This window comes from Mesocricetus auratus, unplaced genomic scaffold (assembly GCF_017639785.1).
Source record: "Mesocricetus auratus isolate SY011 unplaced genomic scaffold, BCM_Maur_2.0 Super-Scaffold_100007, whole genome shotgun sequence".
Lineage (NCBI taxonomy): Eukaryota > Metazoa > Chordata > Mammalia > Rodentia > Cricetidae > Mesocricetus > Mesocricetus auratus.
Genome location: NW_024429191.1, coordinates 63,758,553 through 63,775,745, shown reverse-complemented (window position 1 = coordinate 63,775,745; position 17,193 = coordinate 63,758,553). Strand labels below are relative to the sequence as shown.

Below are 17,193 nucleotides of genomic sequence, written 5' to 3'. Positions count from 1 at the left end.
TAAGTGCATATACTTATTAAGGAAAAATGATGCTGTATTTTTAATATGACATAGTGATACATGATGTCATATTAAAGTAATACTACAGTCAAATGTAGTTTGAAAGCATGGCAAGCACAGACAGTATCCAAAGAAACAATAATTGAAGACACTTCAAGATATTATTTCACATATAATATATTATTTAAGATATATCAAGATGTTATTTCCCATATAATGTGTTAAGGACAATCTGCATTTGCCACAAGCAGCTTCTCAGGACACTGTCATGTGTTTTCCATGTTCAAAATGTAAATTAGTATGCATTTTAGTTGAAGCATACTCAAGAATCTGAACCTAAGAATGTCTTATCTGTTCTAAAGCCCAAGGCAATGAGATAGGAAACAAAGAGATATTTAAAAGAATATACTTCAAATAAATAAACATCCTCTGGAAAACTTAAAAATCCTAACCCAAACTGGATTGGCTCCAGAAAGCTAAAAGGAAATACCCCTATATCAACTGTCATTTAACAGTTTCCTTTACTTTGCTAAAAAGAGCGCAAACAACGCAATGTAGCCAAGACATGATTCATTTTCAAGATGAATCCCTCCCTGCTCCAAGGTTTACATTGTTTTTAACCAGCATCAGACTGTTTACCCACACAAACTGTAAATACATCATTTTTAGAACTAACCAACAACAATGCCCATTTTGTTTTGACATAGAAGACACAAAGAGAAAATGAAGAGAAACAACCACTGCTCTGAGGCCTATGCCTCCAAAATGGGAAAACACAAAGAGTGAAGCGACCATGCGAAGTGTCAGCAGGAAAGGGCTGCGGGTAAGGCAGCTGAACCAGCTACCAGGCCCAAAACAGTGAGAAACGTCCGGGCGTGAAGAACACATAGTAAGAAACTGTTTGAAGCATAAGTGACTCCCCACTGCCGAGAGGGAAATGTTTTAGAGACAGGGTAGTGGTTAATAGTACTGTGCATGTGTTCATGTTAAAATGTTTTACATGAACTCCAGATGGATAAAAATTAAGGAGTCTTTATTGTATAACCATAATCTTTCCATATAAAATACCTCAATCTTGAAAATATAAAACGGTCACTATTAAGGACAATATGCAATTCTCCAGAAACAAACATCAACACGTTAAGTCTTTTTGAAGGGAACGAAATGGCACAATCATTTTGGGGTTAATAACTAAGTGAAAATCACATCAACTGGGTATGGTAGAGTACAGCTACAATACAGCTCTCCAGAGGCTGAGGCCGGAGGATTATAAATTCCAGGCTACTGTGGGTTATAATTATCTGAAACAAACACAACTTTAGAAAGATGAAAAAAATCATAAAAGATTTACCTATGGAATGACTCAGAATTTCCTTTCAAAAGAGAATATGCATTTTTAATAAAAACAATAGAAAAACTTCATGCACACTTCATGTGCAAGTGTACTTCAGTATGGTTGTACACGATAACCACGTCTGAACAAGGGAAGGGGTAGGCAAATGAAATACAGCCTTTCAGAAAGATTAACCTCAAACACCTCAAAACTGACTGAATTAACTGTCATCTACATAAAACAACTCTCAAAACAAGAAGGGAAGAGGAGTGTGGCCTGTAATCCAGCATACAGGAGTCTAAGGTAGGAAGCCCAAATTCAAAGTAAAATTATAATTTGAAGATGACTGTATCAAAACCAAAACCAAGTAAACTATCCCACACCATAAATAGATCTTATAAAAACGCATCCACTATATTTAAGTCCATTTAGAGCAAATGGAACATATTTAAGAGTTTCTCTGGAGTGAATGTATTTTTAAATACAGGTGAACACCATGATGTCCAGAACCGTGGTTTAATATTATAAAGATGTGACAGGGAAGGATTCTGTTGATGTTCCATGTATTGATCAGGATGATGGTATTGGAATAACTTTTTGTTCTGCAATGAACTGGATGAATTCCAGAGAGCTTTACTTTAAAATGAAGTATACAGCTCATGACAATTCCATTGTAATAACAAATATTCTTGCTGAACTGCAATATCAGCCCAGTATACAAAGGATGTTCTGGAATACACACTCAAATGTTATGAAAACAGACCGAATCTCAAACTAAATACTCAGTATATACAGAAAACGCAAAGCAGTTAAAATAGTGTGACAACATCACCATTGTCATTTTGATTCACACTTTTAATTGATTTAATAAATATCAATTTCATTAATATGCTTAGGACCTAACCACAGCACAAACAGATTTTAAAAATTTCATCTGATATGAAGTCAATAAAATTCATGACACAGAGCAAGCAGCAGAGAGAGAGAGGAGAGTTTTTTACCATGCAGGGGGGAGCCGGAAGGGCTGCTGGATAGGCCTGGAACAGGACTACAGCGGCCGCCTTGCTTAGATGTCAGTTCTTGTTCAATCTCTTCCAGCCCAGCACTTTTCTGGAAACGGCTCATGCGATTCACTACTCGTGGTGACATGTGTGTTCGGACACAAGGCTGGCCACCATAAGGATTGATGGGGAAAACGTGAGAAGTACCCCGGAGGGTACTGACCACAACCCAGCGACAATCATGGCTGAAACAGATATCCTGAACCTAGGAAGGAGGAAAGAGACAAAAACAGCTAAAGTCACTCAGGTTTACCTCAAGCCAGGAACAGAATGGATATATGAATAGAAATGGTTGCCTTGCTAACAAGTTTGTGTAAGAACAGATGACAAATCTAAAAAAATATTTTACAGATCCCCAGGACTCCATGTAGGAATCTGGAGTAGAGGGTTCCGTTCTCAGCTGTTTCAAGTGAAGAGGCAGGAATTAGGATCTACGTGGTACGCCTGCAACTGAATTACAGAGCGCCACAGTCCCGGGATATGGCTCTGTGAGTAAATGGCCTGCCATAAAATCATAAGGACCTGGGTTCATGGTGGTGTAAGGTTGTAACCCAAGTGCTACCTATAGTGGGGAGCAGGGAGCTGGATGGATCCCAGCAGTATGCTGGCAAGCTGGTCTACCCAATCAGTGAACTCAGCACAGTGAGCCCCCTTGTCTTAAACGATAAGGGGGAGAAGTGACGACAGCTGGCATCTACTTCTGGTACACACACACACTCTCTCTCTCTCTCTCTCTCTCTCTCTCTCTCTCTCTCTCTCTCTCTCTCTCTCTCTCTCTCTGACAGACTCTATACACTCATATAGTTCATCCATCTAAAGGGACTTCTATTAATTATGTAACAGTAAAAACTTCAAAGTACCTTATATAATGTAGAAAGTTACAAATTCAATCACTAGTTTAAATACTTGTGGCCTATCTACATACAAGGAATGAAGAGAGAAGAGTTTGTGGAAATGGTTCTCAAGAGACACAGGTACAAATAAAACAATACAAAAGGGCAGGGCTGGGGTATCTTATCTACCAAGACAACTTTGGTGTGGGTGGCACTCAGGAACTGGGGCCAGGAGGACTGCTATGGTTTCAAGACTACCCAGGGCTACACAGTAAGACTACTTCAAAATCAAACTTCAACAAAACCAACAATGAATTTAAAAAGTAAGGGATTCCACAGAGAACCCTGTTTTCACAGTGACAACTCTGGTTCCATCTCTGAAAAGAGATCGTTGAGTCTGTGGAGGTTTAGGAAGCACATTAATATAACTTAAAAAAAAAAAAGTAATCGTGCACTGTCCTGAGCTCCGGGACTAAGCAGCTTTGTATAGCAGGAGATAAACTATATGTGCTCTAGGTGCCACACTTCTAGATGCTATTAAGAATTAGGCATGGTGGTACATTCCTGTGACTCCAATACTTGGGAGAGGCTGCAGCAGGTGGGTTACAAGCTCAAAGAGTCACATACATAGTGATACCCCATCTCAAAAATGACAAAACAAATCCAACCCCCCAAAAAAGAAAAAAAAATAAACTGCTATGAAAATGCAACAGGGAATGAATATGCCCGTGAGTACAAGTCATTTACATCTAAGGTCAGCACACTTGAACTTGGCACACTTTGTAACAGGCTATACAGTAACATTTCGGCTCTACAGAAAAGGAAAAAACAAGGCCATTATGGAAGTGCTTATACAGAGGAAATGGTAAGGTCTGGCTGATACAGTTCTTACACTGCTCTAGCATCTTCGGGGCAATTACTAAGTAAATGAAAGCACCTATACTACCTTGCCTGTCCCGCCGTGAACTGTATCCACCCCTCAACTGTCAGCCAAAACAAATCCGTTCTGACATTGCTTCTTGACAGGTACTTAATCACAAAAAAGGAGAAAGGTAACTAACACTTGGTGATGTCACACAATTGTTTCAGAAAATTACATTAGGGACACATATAAAACAACACCCAGAGATGACTATTAGTTGTTATCTAGGAATACACCTAAACATTTCTTAATGCATAATAAATAAAATATAACACATAAAAACATACAAGACTCTAAAAGGAATAAAATAAAATAACCAGTTACGGTCTCCTTCTACTAACTTCTAGACATACCTTGTATCAAAGAAAGGTAAGTGCTGGAAGGAAAGCCTAGTATGCCTGCACTGAATCCAAGCTCCTTTTAACCCATCTTATGACTGGCCCTGAACTAAACAAGGTTTCAGTAAAACATAAAGGAAGGCCTGGCTGGAGGGCAGCTCGACTCATAACAACCCAGCACTTGGGTGGCTTGGGCAGGTGTATCTCAGTTTGAGACCGACCTGGTCTACACGGAGAGTTCCAGGTCAGTCAAAGCTGCATAGTGAGACACTGTCTCAAAATCAGAAAAAGAAAAGGGAAGCGCACAAGCACTGACTCAGTCTGGAAAAGCTTGTTAGTGTGCTCATTTTCACTACAGACTATTTACAATGCACCCATGTTTCTCTAGTAAGAACACGAAAATGGACTATCAGAAAGCAGCAAGGCCATAGGAAGCAAGTGTATTTTTTTCCTTAATACATACAGCAGTTGTACTATAGTTAATTTTAATTTACACAAATACTTCTGAGCAATGAGTAATTCACTTTATTACACTGATTTGACAATCTAATTTTAGCCAATCAATATTCATCATGGCCAAAAAATACCTGCATGGAACACAAAATGCACTTTAGAGTGTTTATACATGACTACCTAACATTTTATGCAAACTTAAAAATTTCATTTAATGCACAAAAAATGTCAAATTCAAAGTACATGTGAAAAAGTGAATTAAAAGACCTGATGTTACTTACATTCTGCCATTTAAATTTAGGAAAAAGCATCTCAGACACTTCCAAACTTATGCTATTAACCCATCTCAAATTTCAATTTAAAAAATTATTTTAAACAGGGCAATGGTGGCACACATATTTAATTCCAGCATTCAGGCAGACACAGGTGGATCTGATTTCAAAGCCAGCCCAGTCTACAGTGTGAGATGCAGGACAGCCAGGGACTATACAATTAGACTCTATCTCATAATGACCAAAAGTAACCAAAGCAAAATGAAAACACTAATTTACCCCCACCATAGGAAGAAAAAGTTGTGAGTTAGAGAAACTGCACATATTACATTTATGTGATGTCTCTGTATACTTATATACTTATATGATGTTAAAATCAGATCAAAAATTGTCTGTAGTTTGAATATGGCAATGATTACACAAAGGATGGTGAGAAGCATTCCAAGATCAATCTTCAACCTTTGCTGCCTCACCTATTGTAACAAAAGGTTAGTACTGCCTGCCCAACATCTCTTCTCTACATGTGTAAGGTGTGAAACAAAATCAGGTTAGGTTACAGAATTTTGGAAAAGTATCAGGTTTCCTAATAAAAGAAATTAAGCCGGGCGGTGGTGGTACACGCCTTTAATCCCAGCACTCAGGAGGCAGAGGCAGGCGGATGTCTGTGAGTTCGAGGCCAGGCTGGACCGATAGCCTCCGAAACAATACAGAGAAACCCTGTCTCGTAAAACCAAAAAAAAAAAAAAAAAAAAAAAGAAATTAAGAGGAGGGATATTAGTGATTTGGTTTCTTAAAATAATGGCCCAAGGAAATAGTAACAATAAAGCAATGAGCTATGGGACAATAAAACCCAACTGAGTGGGATCCTGCACACATGTCATGTCAGTACACCAAGCTGAATCAGAAGGTGGTGCTACAGAGCAAAACCCTACCTCAAAAGCACCCTATGACCCCCCAAAGTAAGAGGCATAACTGAAGACATGCAGAAGACTTCTCACATCATGAAAGGAACAGCCTAGCTTTACAAAACAAACAAAAAACCTGTTGTGTCTGCTCCCCACTATCCGAATTCTCCCCTGCCATAAACAAAGCATGGCTAATGGCTGAACCGACAACTCCACATTTGCAAACATGTAGGAAAGGAGAGAAGGGGTAAGGAAGAAGGTAAAAAAATAAGAAAGAAGGTGTTGGTGGCGCACACCTTTAATCCCATCACTCAGGAGGCAGAGGCAGGCGGATCTCTGTGAGTTTGAGGCAAGCCTGGTCTACAGAGCAAGTTCCAGGATAACTTCCAAAACAATACAGAGAAACCCTGTCTACAACCCCCCCCCCCCGAAAAAACAGAAGAGAATGTTTGGATAGAAAAAAATCTAAACATCATAAATACTAAACTATAAGATGCCTGTGAAAAGGGCAATAAAACCCATGCCTTTAATTCCACCATCAGGAAAGCAGAGGCAGGCAGATCTCTGAGTTCGAGGCCAGCCTGGTTTACAGAGTGATTTCCAGGACAGTCAGGACTACACACAGGAACCCTGTCACAAACAAACAACAAAAAACAGAAGAGACAAGAACCACTCAATAATAATCAGTCTATACAGTAATACCATTTAAACCATCAGGTGACATTTGTTTAATAAAAACATATGGAAATAGAGAGTGGGAGATATTACTGTAAGAATCAAAAGTCTACTTGGTCCAACATACTTGTACATTTTTATCATTCAGAATCAAGCTGTATGTGCTTTTTGGATTGTGGAAGAAAGGGATGATCTATACAAAGCTTTTATTACATATTCACATTCACTCCCTCTTTACTTTTGCTCAACAAAGGACAGTAAGACCATTAACCAGTTTTTACATCTAAAAATTTGGAATGGAAGCAGAAAAGGGCTTGAAGCACAAAGAGGAATCAGCAGTTGGAGCAAGACCTCACACTTCTCCCTCTCCACTGTCCTTAAGAGGCATAAGGAAGAACTAGGTTTCCATCCACGGAAGTTGATACCTGACAAAATATTGCACAACTCTAAGATATGAAGAGTAGTTAACAATGTCAATGCTGGCAGAAGAACTAACAATTATGTAAAGTATCTGTGTGCCTTAAGTGGTGTGGTTGATGGTTGATGGTTAGCATTATGCCAGTGCAGTGCACCGAATCCACAAAGCTGAAAACACTCCCAAGGAATGAAGTCTCGGAGCTAACTGGAAGGCTTAGACTATATTTAATTCACAAGACTCACAATGAATGAAGATGTTAATTTTGTTTTGTCTTGAAGATTTTAAACAGAGATTAAAATAAGGGACTCAGTCTGTTCACTACTTTCTGTCCCTGTATTTAATGGGAGAGATGAAAAGCAAACTAGGGAGGGTGCATCAAAAGCAACAGGAAAGTAGGGAAAACAGAAAGAATCTCACTCAGCAGAGAGACAAGTTCACCAGGGTGGAGATCAGGACCTCAAGGCTCTCGCATTTCTAGGTTTGAAATATCAACTTAGCCTCCAAGGATGTTAAGTATTTGACATTAATTTATTTGAAAAAGCAACCATTATAAAAAAGCAATGATTTTAAATTTCCTTTAGTATACTACTACTAAAATTTCCCTCATCAAAGACATGAAATCATCCATGTTTTCTGACAATAATCTAACCACAAATTAACAGAAATATGTAGGAATGGGGACTAAACATGATCATTAAACAACACATTATTAAGAAACCCACAGATCAAAGGAAAAGTCTCAGAAAGACAGACAGACACATGGAAGCAAATGAAGGCAATCAGAATACACAGTGAGACACCAGTGCAGTGTGCAAAAATCATAGCTATGACTGCTTTACATGTTCTTACTTGAGAAGGGAGGGAGGAAAGCAGGGAGGGGGAGGGAGGGAGGGAAGAGAGGGGGAGGGTGGGAGGGAAGAGAGGGGGAGGGTGGGAGGGAAGAGGGGGGAGGGACAGGGAGAAAAACTGAATAGTTAAATAGAGTGACAAACATTAGAGTAAAAACTAATGATAAGGTAAAACAGACAAAAACCTGTTGAACAAACAAAACATTAACTATTCAAAATTGAAAGAAAAATGGTTGGGTGGTGATGGCGCAAATCTATAATCCCAGCACTCAGGAAACAGAGGCAGATGAATCTCTGGGTTCAAGGCCAACATTTTCTACAAAGTGAGTTCCAGGACAGCCAGTGCTACACAGAGAAACCCTAAACAACCACGCTACGCACACACCTGCACACACACACACACACACACACACACACACACAACCTCCCACAAAACTGAAAAGGCCAAGAGAAGGATACCCACCACAACAAGATGAGGAAAGAACAGGGGAATGAATACCACAGGCCCAGCAAACAGCATGCAGGAAAAATGGCAATAACGTGAACATTCACATTTAAGTAAATTTAGACACTGAGAAAAACCCATCAATTCTCCAAAATTCATAATCAGAAGACTCCACAGTGCCTTGTTTGAAGCCATTAGGCAAAATGTATAGAAGAGAAACCTTCAGGTCTGAGGTCAGGCAAAAGTTCTCCAGCCTGATAACATGAGAACAGGCTGTAAGTAATCTGTAGTATGTCTATAAATTCTGTTCTGTGAGCAGAAAAAACTATGAAAATGGTAAGAAAAAATTCCTACTACTTGCCTCATAGATCACCTTATAAGAATGACTACATTGATGAAGAAAAAGCTGATGAACCTGTTTTCATCAAAAGTAAAAACAAGGCCTAGGGAGACCTTGTTCATGTGGACATGAACATGAACTCAAACATACACTCACATGTGCTCGTGTATACACTCAATAAATGGACTAAATAACAGGAGTTGGGTATTGAGGCCCATGCAGGTAGCAGAGGCCAAGGCAAGCCTGAGAGTTGAGTTCCAGGACAACCAAGGCTACACAGTGAGACATTGCCTAAAGTTAATATAACAAAATCTGAGCATCTGAGAGGAAGAGGCAAGACAACTGAGAGTTCAAAGCTAGCCTGGACTACAGGAGAGCCTGTCATAAACACAACAACCAGCTCTACAAAAGATCCCAAATGCCTTTTAAAGGTGAGTGTCCCTACAAACTATGGCAGGTAGGACTGTAAATGAAGTGATATGAATGGACTACCTCAGTATTTTGAAATTGGTGGTACAGACATAACCTACACATACATAAAAGCTACAAAACGGGATGAATACATGTATATTCACAAAAATGAATCCATGTAAATTTGACTTCTCTAGAAGAGACTGGTGGAAACAATGTGTTACCTTGACCCTGTTCCTGTGGCCAACTATCCAGCCCTGGAGGAAGTGAAGGGGGTGCAGACAGAAATATCAAAGACTAAGGATGAAATACCACTGTGTTGTGGAAGGAGACCTGGTATACAGGAAGAAGGAACATCCCTGCTGTGTGTGGATGTTCCCTGGACCCTACCACAGCATCATGGAGCTGTGGATCTGAGGCCAAAGTCCTCACCAACCCACAAGTTTGACTCAGCTGCCACCCAGAGAGTGGTTGCTGTCACCTCATTACAGTTGTTACTGGGAGAAAGGCTAAGGCTCATACTGAATGTGGGGACCCAAGCAAGGATGTGTGGAAGAGGGGAATGACTGGTCAGCTACACAACACCCAGGAAGTTTGACCCGTTTTACATCTCTCCACCTCCTCCACAGAGGACAGGTTCACAAGTTTGACCTGTTTTACATCTCTCCACCTCCTCCACAGAGGACAGGTTCACAATCACCTGCCAGGCTTCCAGTTCTTTCCTGTGCTGTCCATCAGGGCAAACAGGGAATTCCAACAGGAACTCTGTGGTTGAGGTTAAGGCTGCTGAAACCTGATGTGCTATCTCAGTGCAACATCGCCACCTGCCTGATACAGCGGCCAAGTACACTTGCTTTTTAGAAGTCAGCTACTTAAGAACAGAAGAACTGACCCAGGGTGGCCAGAGACGATCCAATTCTACTTTTGATGGTGAAACTTGAAGTTGAAAAGGTATCAAAAAAGTGAAAGATCAAAGGTTCAAGGGGTGATTGAAATGGCATCCTATGTTATTCCTTTGCTATATGAAACCCTGCCATGGGTTCAGTAGCTCCTTGACCCACAAAGCTCCTCTCCAGAGCTCACGGATGGCTTTGCTAAGATAACCATGCTAGTCCAGGAGAGCTGTTCAACCCCAGGAACTCAGGAAGGTTGATATAAACAGCAACCAGCACAGCGAAGTAATAGAAACCCATTTCACCTATTTTAACCCGAGATAGACAACAGTGACCATGGGCTAAGCATGCCCAATTCATTTATGTATTATCTACAAATGCATTTAATTAACAAAATGGATGTGTGAATCCAAGAGCAGGGGATATGAGCAAGGATATACAAAATATGCCTAATAAGATGAATCTACATACAAAATTAAGAGGGAAAGACAACACAGACTAGGAAGACCCACTGTGACCCCAGAGATAGAATGGATAGATGTACCTGCAAGTCAAGGAATGCTGGAAGGCACCAGAAGCTCCCAAAATGCCACCTTGATCAGACCTTGAATTTGGACTTTGGTGAAAGGCAATTTGCAAGGTATGATCAGGGTAACAAACATCTTGTATCCCAGAACACTGGAGGTGAAAGCATGGGAACAAAGAGCTGTCATCTCAGATACATTAACATAGTTTCAAGGTCTGGAGTCCAGAACTGAAAAAACAGCCAAGTGAGTTAGTTGGGTGAGGTGGTTCAGCAGGTAAAGAAAGGCACAATCCTGATGGAGAAACACAAAGGGAAACGCATATACACATACAGAGAGAGAGACAGAGAGAGAGAGAGAGAGAGAGAGAGAGAGGGAGGGAGGGAGGGAGGGAGGGAGGGAGGGAGGGAGGGAGGGAGGGAGGGAGGGAGGGAGGGAGGGAGGGAGGGAGGGAGGGAGGGAGGAGAGAGAGAGAGAGAGAGAGAGAGAGAGAGAGAGAGAGAGAGAGAGAGAGAGAGAGAGAGAGAGAAAGAAAATTTCCAAATCCTAACAATAAGTTTAAATATATCTTAGTCTCCAAAACGCTACATTATCAAGGCTCTGGGGGTTAGAAAGCACTGCTGAGAGCACATGAAGGCCTGACTATGGAAATTTTAACTATTTTTCTCTTCCTGGAGTACAAGATAGCTTCACATTGTCAATTTACTTCGTTTGTAATTCCTATCACAATTATCAACTTACTGTTAGGATTTGGAAACACATATCAAAATTGCAGTGGGATTTTTTTCCTGTAGCATTTATCAGCTAGTTTTAAAACTTTATCTGCCTTGCATATATCGAGACTTAATGAATTTACAAAATCAAATGTGGCATGATAAATGACTAAAATCTCAGGACTCAGGAGGGAGAGGCAAGAGGATTACTTCAAGTTCAAGGCCAGCCCATTCTTCATTATGAGTTCTAGGACCACCAAGGATTCAGAGTGAAACCCTGTCTCAATTCAATACAAAACAAATCAAAAAAATCCAAACAAATACTTAAGAAGGATTTTTGAATGTTGTAACCTATATACACAGTTGATTGTTGACTAAGTAAACTTACAGGAATGATAGATGACTCTGTACCAATAACCATAAAGCTTTTATAAGGAAGCTAAAGAAACTAATGTTCCATAGGTTTGGCACAGTTTTTAGAAAATGTGACAGTAATAGCAAAACCCTGTAAAGCATATAATTTATAAACTTTGGCTCATTAAAGTGAAACACTTTTGCCCTTTGGAAGAAACCATTAAGAGAAAAAGGAAAATGACAGAAGCTGTCTTGCATCCATGATTCCATTTAACAACAATGAACTAGTTAGGTTGGCAGAGTACTTACTTAGTGTATTAGTTACTTTTCTTGTAGCCATGACAAAATACTTAAGTGTGCGTGTGTGTGTGTGTGTGTGTGTGTGTACACGTGCATGCACACACGCACGCACACACACGCGGCCTCGTCTTTAATCCCAGTACTCGGGAGGCAGACGTAGGCGGATCTCTGTGAGTTCGAGACCAGCCTGGTCTACAAGAGCTAGTTCCAGGACAGCCTCCAAAGCCACAGAGAAACCCTGTTTCAAAAAAAAAAAAAAACCAACAAAACAAAATTATTTATTATGTGCATATTTCTAAAGTGTAATTTATATTTTCTGCAGAGACCACTCATGTCCTCCCTGATAATGGACGCTCCTTCTGAATTCTCAGAGAGCCTCCTCAGATCTCTACCATTTTCTTTCTAGTTCTCTGTCCTTGGTCTCCTAGCATTGAAACTATCGTACTAATTCAGGAAGACATCAAGCAAAATGGTAGTTCCTCTTCCCTGTCCTCAATAAGCCCTAAGAAATATGTAGACTCCCAGTTTTCTAGATAATTAACCTGAAGTTTAAAGAAAGTAATGTCCCAAGTACACAGCCAAGAACACAGGAAAGCTAGAGAGTCATGAATACAGAAGATGGCTAGGAAAAAAGTAAGTGTTTTCAGAGACAGAAAGGTACAGAAGCCAAACACAGGTGACAGTCTAGACCACTGAGAATATAGTGAGACAGCCGGTAACTCCCCACTTATTAAAATTGAGGCTTGAGGGATATATTGAAGACAATGGCATAACCAGTAATGCACAGGCTTACCGTGTATTCCAAAATAACAGAAAAGGTGGCATGTCTATATCAGTATAAGCATAAATATATAATATTTGGAATATAGACACTAAAATTAATTTTTATCACAAATGATAAATAGCCTTAACTAACAATATAAATAATGAGATTCATTTCCACTTCAGAACTAAAAAAGGTTTTAATCATACTACTTTGCAAGACTGTTTTAATGTGGAATCATTAATATTTGCATGTTTCAAAAGTGAAAGTGTTATTCATCCAATGAACTGCAATGGGGCTGAGTAAGGCATGACAGTCTATTCACAAGGTATCGGTATGGAGAGGGCTTGAGGAAGCCACGCTGGAGTCTATTAAGAGCTATCAGTGGGGCTCGTATTGCCGCTGGAACAAGGACACTCTTCTCACGGCATATGCGCTTCAGGAGGAAAATTACTGTCAGATGCAGAGGATATCCCCAGTCAAAGACCACAAAATAACTTAATTCAACGTAATTAGATCCATATACTTAATTTTTCTCCCTTGCCTGATTAAAGTGCCCTTGGAAGAATTCAGAATAATATGATTTTTTCAAGTATTCAAAGATGGTCAGATAAATCATATGTCAGACAGATTTCATGATTGGTATTAAATTTTATCAGCTCAAAATAATTTTCGGCAGGACCTTATAACGATTAATTTTATGGTTACCAACTTAAGTCTTTATATCTTTATGTTTGGTTTTTAGAAATTCCAAATTACAGGGCACATACTGAAGCAAAAGTATTGTGAATAATTCTAGTTCATTTGCATACCAGATAAATGGGCATACAGCTGGCAATACCAAACCATTATAGCAAAAATTGATAGCACTTTCCTAAGACTTAGTGTCATTCATCAAGAACCTTACACAGGACTGCTATTCCTCATCAAACTTCCAGGTAAGTTAAATAACAAAAACACTAATAAAACTAGGCTTCAAAATCAGGGGTCAAGCACTTAAAACATTCAAATGCTCAATGGTTTTGATGAGGCTTGAGGATTGTCTATAAGGCAAACAAGTTTTACTTTTGGTTGTGAGCATAGCCTTTAATGGCTGAGCCATCTCTCCAGCCCACAAACAGGCATTATAAAAGAGAATAATGAAATGAACTGTGTCTAGAGATCTGAAATGCTCTATAGCACTGATGCAAAAGACACAATGCAAAGGCAACTAAGCCGGACAAAAAGCAAGTCAGTCCTGCATCAAAGGGTGCTCAAAACATGGCAGAGATATGTCAAGACACTTCTGAGATATATCTGAGGCCATGTAAATTAGTGCCAGCTTGCCAAATCGGGACATCTTTGAATAAAATAATTATTGAACAAATACATGCATTTTAAAGAAGAACACAGAAAACCATAACAATATGCTGGAATCCTGATAAAATAATTAGCAAAGCTGTATGTTTGTATTCCCATCAGGCAGAGGCAGGGGGAAGGAAGTTTCCAGCCAGTCTCAAAAATACAACCCAGCCCGGTAGTGGTGGTGGTGGTGGTGGCGACGGCAGCGCACACCTATAATCCCAGTACTTGGGAGGCAGAGGCAGGTGGATCTCTGTGACTTTGAGACCAGCCTGGTCTACAAGAGCTAGTTCCAGGAAAGGCTCCAAAGCTACACATAGAAACCCTGTCTGAAAACAACAACAAAAAACCAACCAACCAAAACAAAACAAAGTAAACACAATCAAACAACCAAAAAAAAAAAAAACAAAACACCCCACCCACAACCCAAGTTACCAATGAAAACTACACTCCACTTCATAGAATAAAATGAGAAAATCAATTGAGGAAGACCTGAGAGAAGAAATGGGAAGCAACATTTAATGTGCTGAAATTATAAACAGACAAGAAATAATCAACTGTTCCAGAAGGAAGCAGACAAAAAGTATGGCAATTCCTTTTCCTGGGGTAGATCCGTGAGCCAGTTGTTGAAACGACTAATGACACTTAGCAGGGGTTTGACAGTTAAAATGGCAGAATTATTTTTACTTGGTAATTTAGAGGTTTCTTATGGCCATGTAAGAAAATGTTCTCATTTGTAGTGAATGCCTGTTCATTGTGGGTTGCATGGCTATGCTGGCCATCCTGGGCTGGGCTGGGCTGCAGCTCAGAGATAGACTGCTTGCCAAGCATGTAAGAGGCCGTGAGTTTGACCATTAGGCCAGAAAAACATAAAAAATAAATTTAAAACCTGAAAAAAAATATGGCTGGCTTTGTGAAAGGCCTAAAATACACAAGGATCAATAAAGTACAACTTGTTTTAAAAATAAAATCCTCACTATTTATTGAGACAGACAAGTATCATGAAGTTAAAGTAGTTTGCCATATTACAAAATAATCTTCTAGTTGTATCCCTCCAACTTCCCCACACAGTCGCACATGCTGGTCTCAAACCTCATTATGTAGCCCAGCTGGTTCCTTTAGCCTGCACCTTTCCACTCGTGAGAACACAGACACTGTTGCCATACCTAGTATGACAATGACAAATCCTAAAATGTAACAGTATGTGTATGGTGTGCTGAGAGGTGCAGAGCTACCAGCTCTGTGAAAACAAATCACCAATTGAGACTTCAGGCTAGTAAGAAAAAAAATATATAGTGTGTCAGTACACTGTGGTGTTAAGAACAAAATGCTGAGCCAAGCAGTGGTGGCACACACCTTTAATCCCAGCACTCAGGAGGAAGAGGCAGGTGGATCTGAGTTCGAGGCCAGCCTGATCTACAAAGCAAGTTTCAGGACAGTCAGGGCTACACAGAGAAACCCTGAGAAGAAGAAGGGGGGTTGTGAGCTGCCTGATGCAGGTTCTAGGATCTGACTTTGGAGTGACCTCAACTGCTGAGCCATTTCCCCGGTCCTCTCCACCATTTTTAACAGCAAGGTGGATATTTTCTTAGGTATTCATTAGGTCAAAAGTTTAATTTATTAGAACACACTCTACCACAGAGAATAGTTTTCTCATAAATACTAATCTCTAAATTGATATGAATCTCCAATTATCTAAAATGCCATATTACACAGAGAAATCACTTCAAGAAGAACACACAAACTTACTTTGGCTTCGGTTTCTCCCCTGTGAAGAGTATACAGATGATGGACAGCACTTTGTGATGATGACCAAGGATGAGTCAGAATTTGGAAGACATGAAAGTCATGGCCAAGAGTGTCTGTTGTGACTAAAAGCATTCCTGGAAGACAAAAAAGCAAAGGATAAAAATAAAATGATTATGTATGTGGATAAGATACAGAACAACATGTAGTATTTTTACTTATTGTGAGGGGAAAAGGAAATAAGATTATGAAATAAAAGAATTAAAGCAATTCTTTCTATGAACATCACACCAATATCAACAGAGTGCAACCACTAAACAGGTGTAGGATGTCCCTGTGTCAGCAGCACAAAGAAATTTTACATGAAGAGCTTACACAGCGTGCACAGCCATTGTCAGAACGTGTGAGGGTTGGGAAGAAAGCTGGGTTGGTAATGTGCTGGGTTTGCCTCGATGAGGATCTGTGTTCAATCCCTAGAATTCATGTAAAAGTATCTGGCCTGGTGGTGCGGCACTGAAGATATAGAAACAGGAGGATTCCTGGAACTTGCTGGCCAATCAATCTAGCCTAAGTGATGAGCTCCAGATCAATGAGAGACCCTGTGTCAAAGGAGGCGGACAGCATCCCCAAGTACAGCAGCCAGCGTTGTCTTCTGACTTCCATGAGCATCCACACACACACCCAAACACACAATTAATGTGAAAATGTTGGGCCACCACAGAGCTTAATCCCACTCCTTAAGTTCCAATAAACTGGTCAAACTACTAAGACCCTTGTGTAATGTACTCATTTAAAATTAGCCTTTACTGAGATAGACTGGTGCTACACATCTCTCCTCTAAGCTAGTCAAAAGATAGAGGCAGGGGAATCAAGTTCCAGAGCAGCCTGGACAACAACTGAGATCCTTTCACCAAAACAAACTAACTAAACATTTGTGTAGGCAACATGGATTAGCAGGCCATGACACTTGCTGCCAATTTGAACCAGGGACACACAAGGTGGAAGGAGAGACCCAACTCCCACAAGTTTCTCTCTGATCTCTACACTCACATGCAGACACACTCACATGCATTCCATACACATGCACACCTGGCATGGTATTTACTGGAACTGCCAATAGTACCTTCTACAAAATATATTCTTGACTTTGAAAAGGCGACATGGTCATGAGTTCTTTGGCCAATTCAAGATCACAAAGATTTTCTAGTTTCAGGTTTTTGTTTCATAAGCCAGTAAGTCAATAAATAACAAACTTATCCAATTTCCACAGCCTTACAAAAGGCTTTGGTTTAATAAACAAGATTT

The 17,193-nt window shown here is 40.0% G+C and overlaps 1 protein-coding gene across 14 annotated transcripts in view; it reads right to left on the bottom strand.

Moving 5' to 3' along the window:
• Positions 1-17,193, bottom strand: part of Bcas3 (BCAS3 microtubule associated cell migration factor) — a 478,038-nt gene that overhangs the window by 319,892 nt on the left and 140,953 nt on the right. For all 14 annotated transcript variants that reach the window (XM_040749387.1, XM_040749386.1, XM_040749389.1 and 11 more), the window contains exons 14-15: positions 15,892-16,025; positions 2,335-2,599 (exon numbers count right to left, since the gene is read on the bottom strand). In XM_040749387.1, the coding sequence (XP_040605321.1) occupies positions 2,335-2,599; positions 15,892-16,025 (399 nt within the window). The remainder of the gene's footprint in view (positions 1-2,334; positions 2,600-15,891; positions 16,026-17,193) is intronic.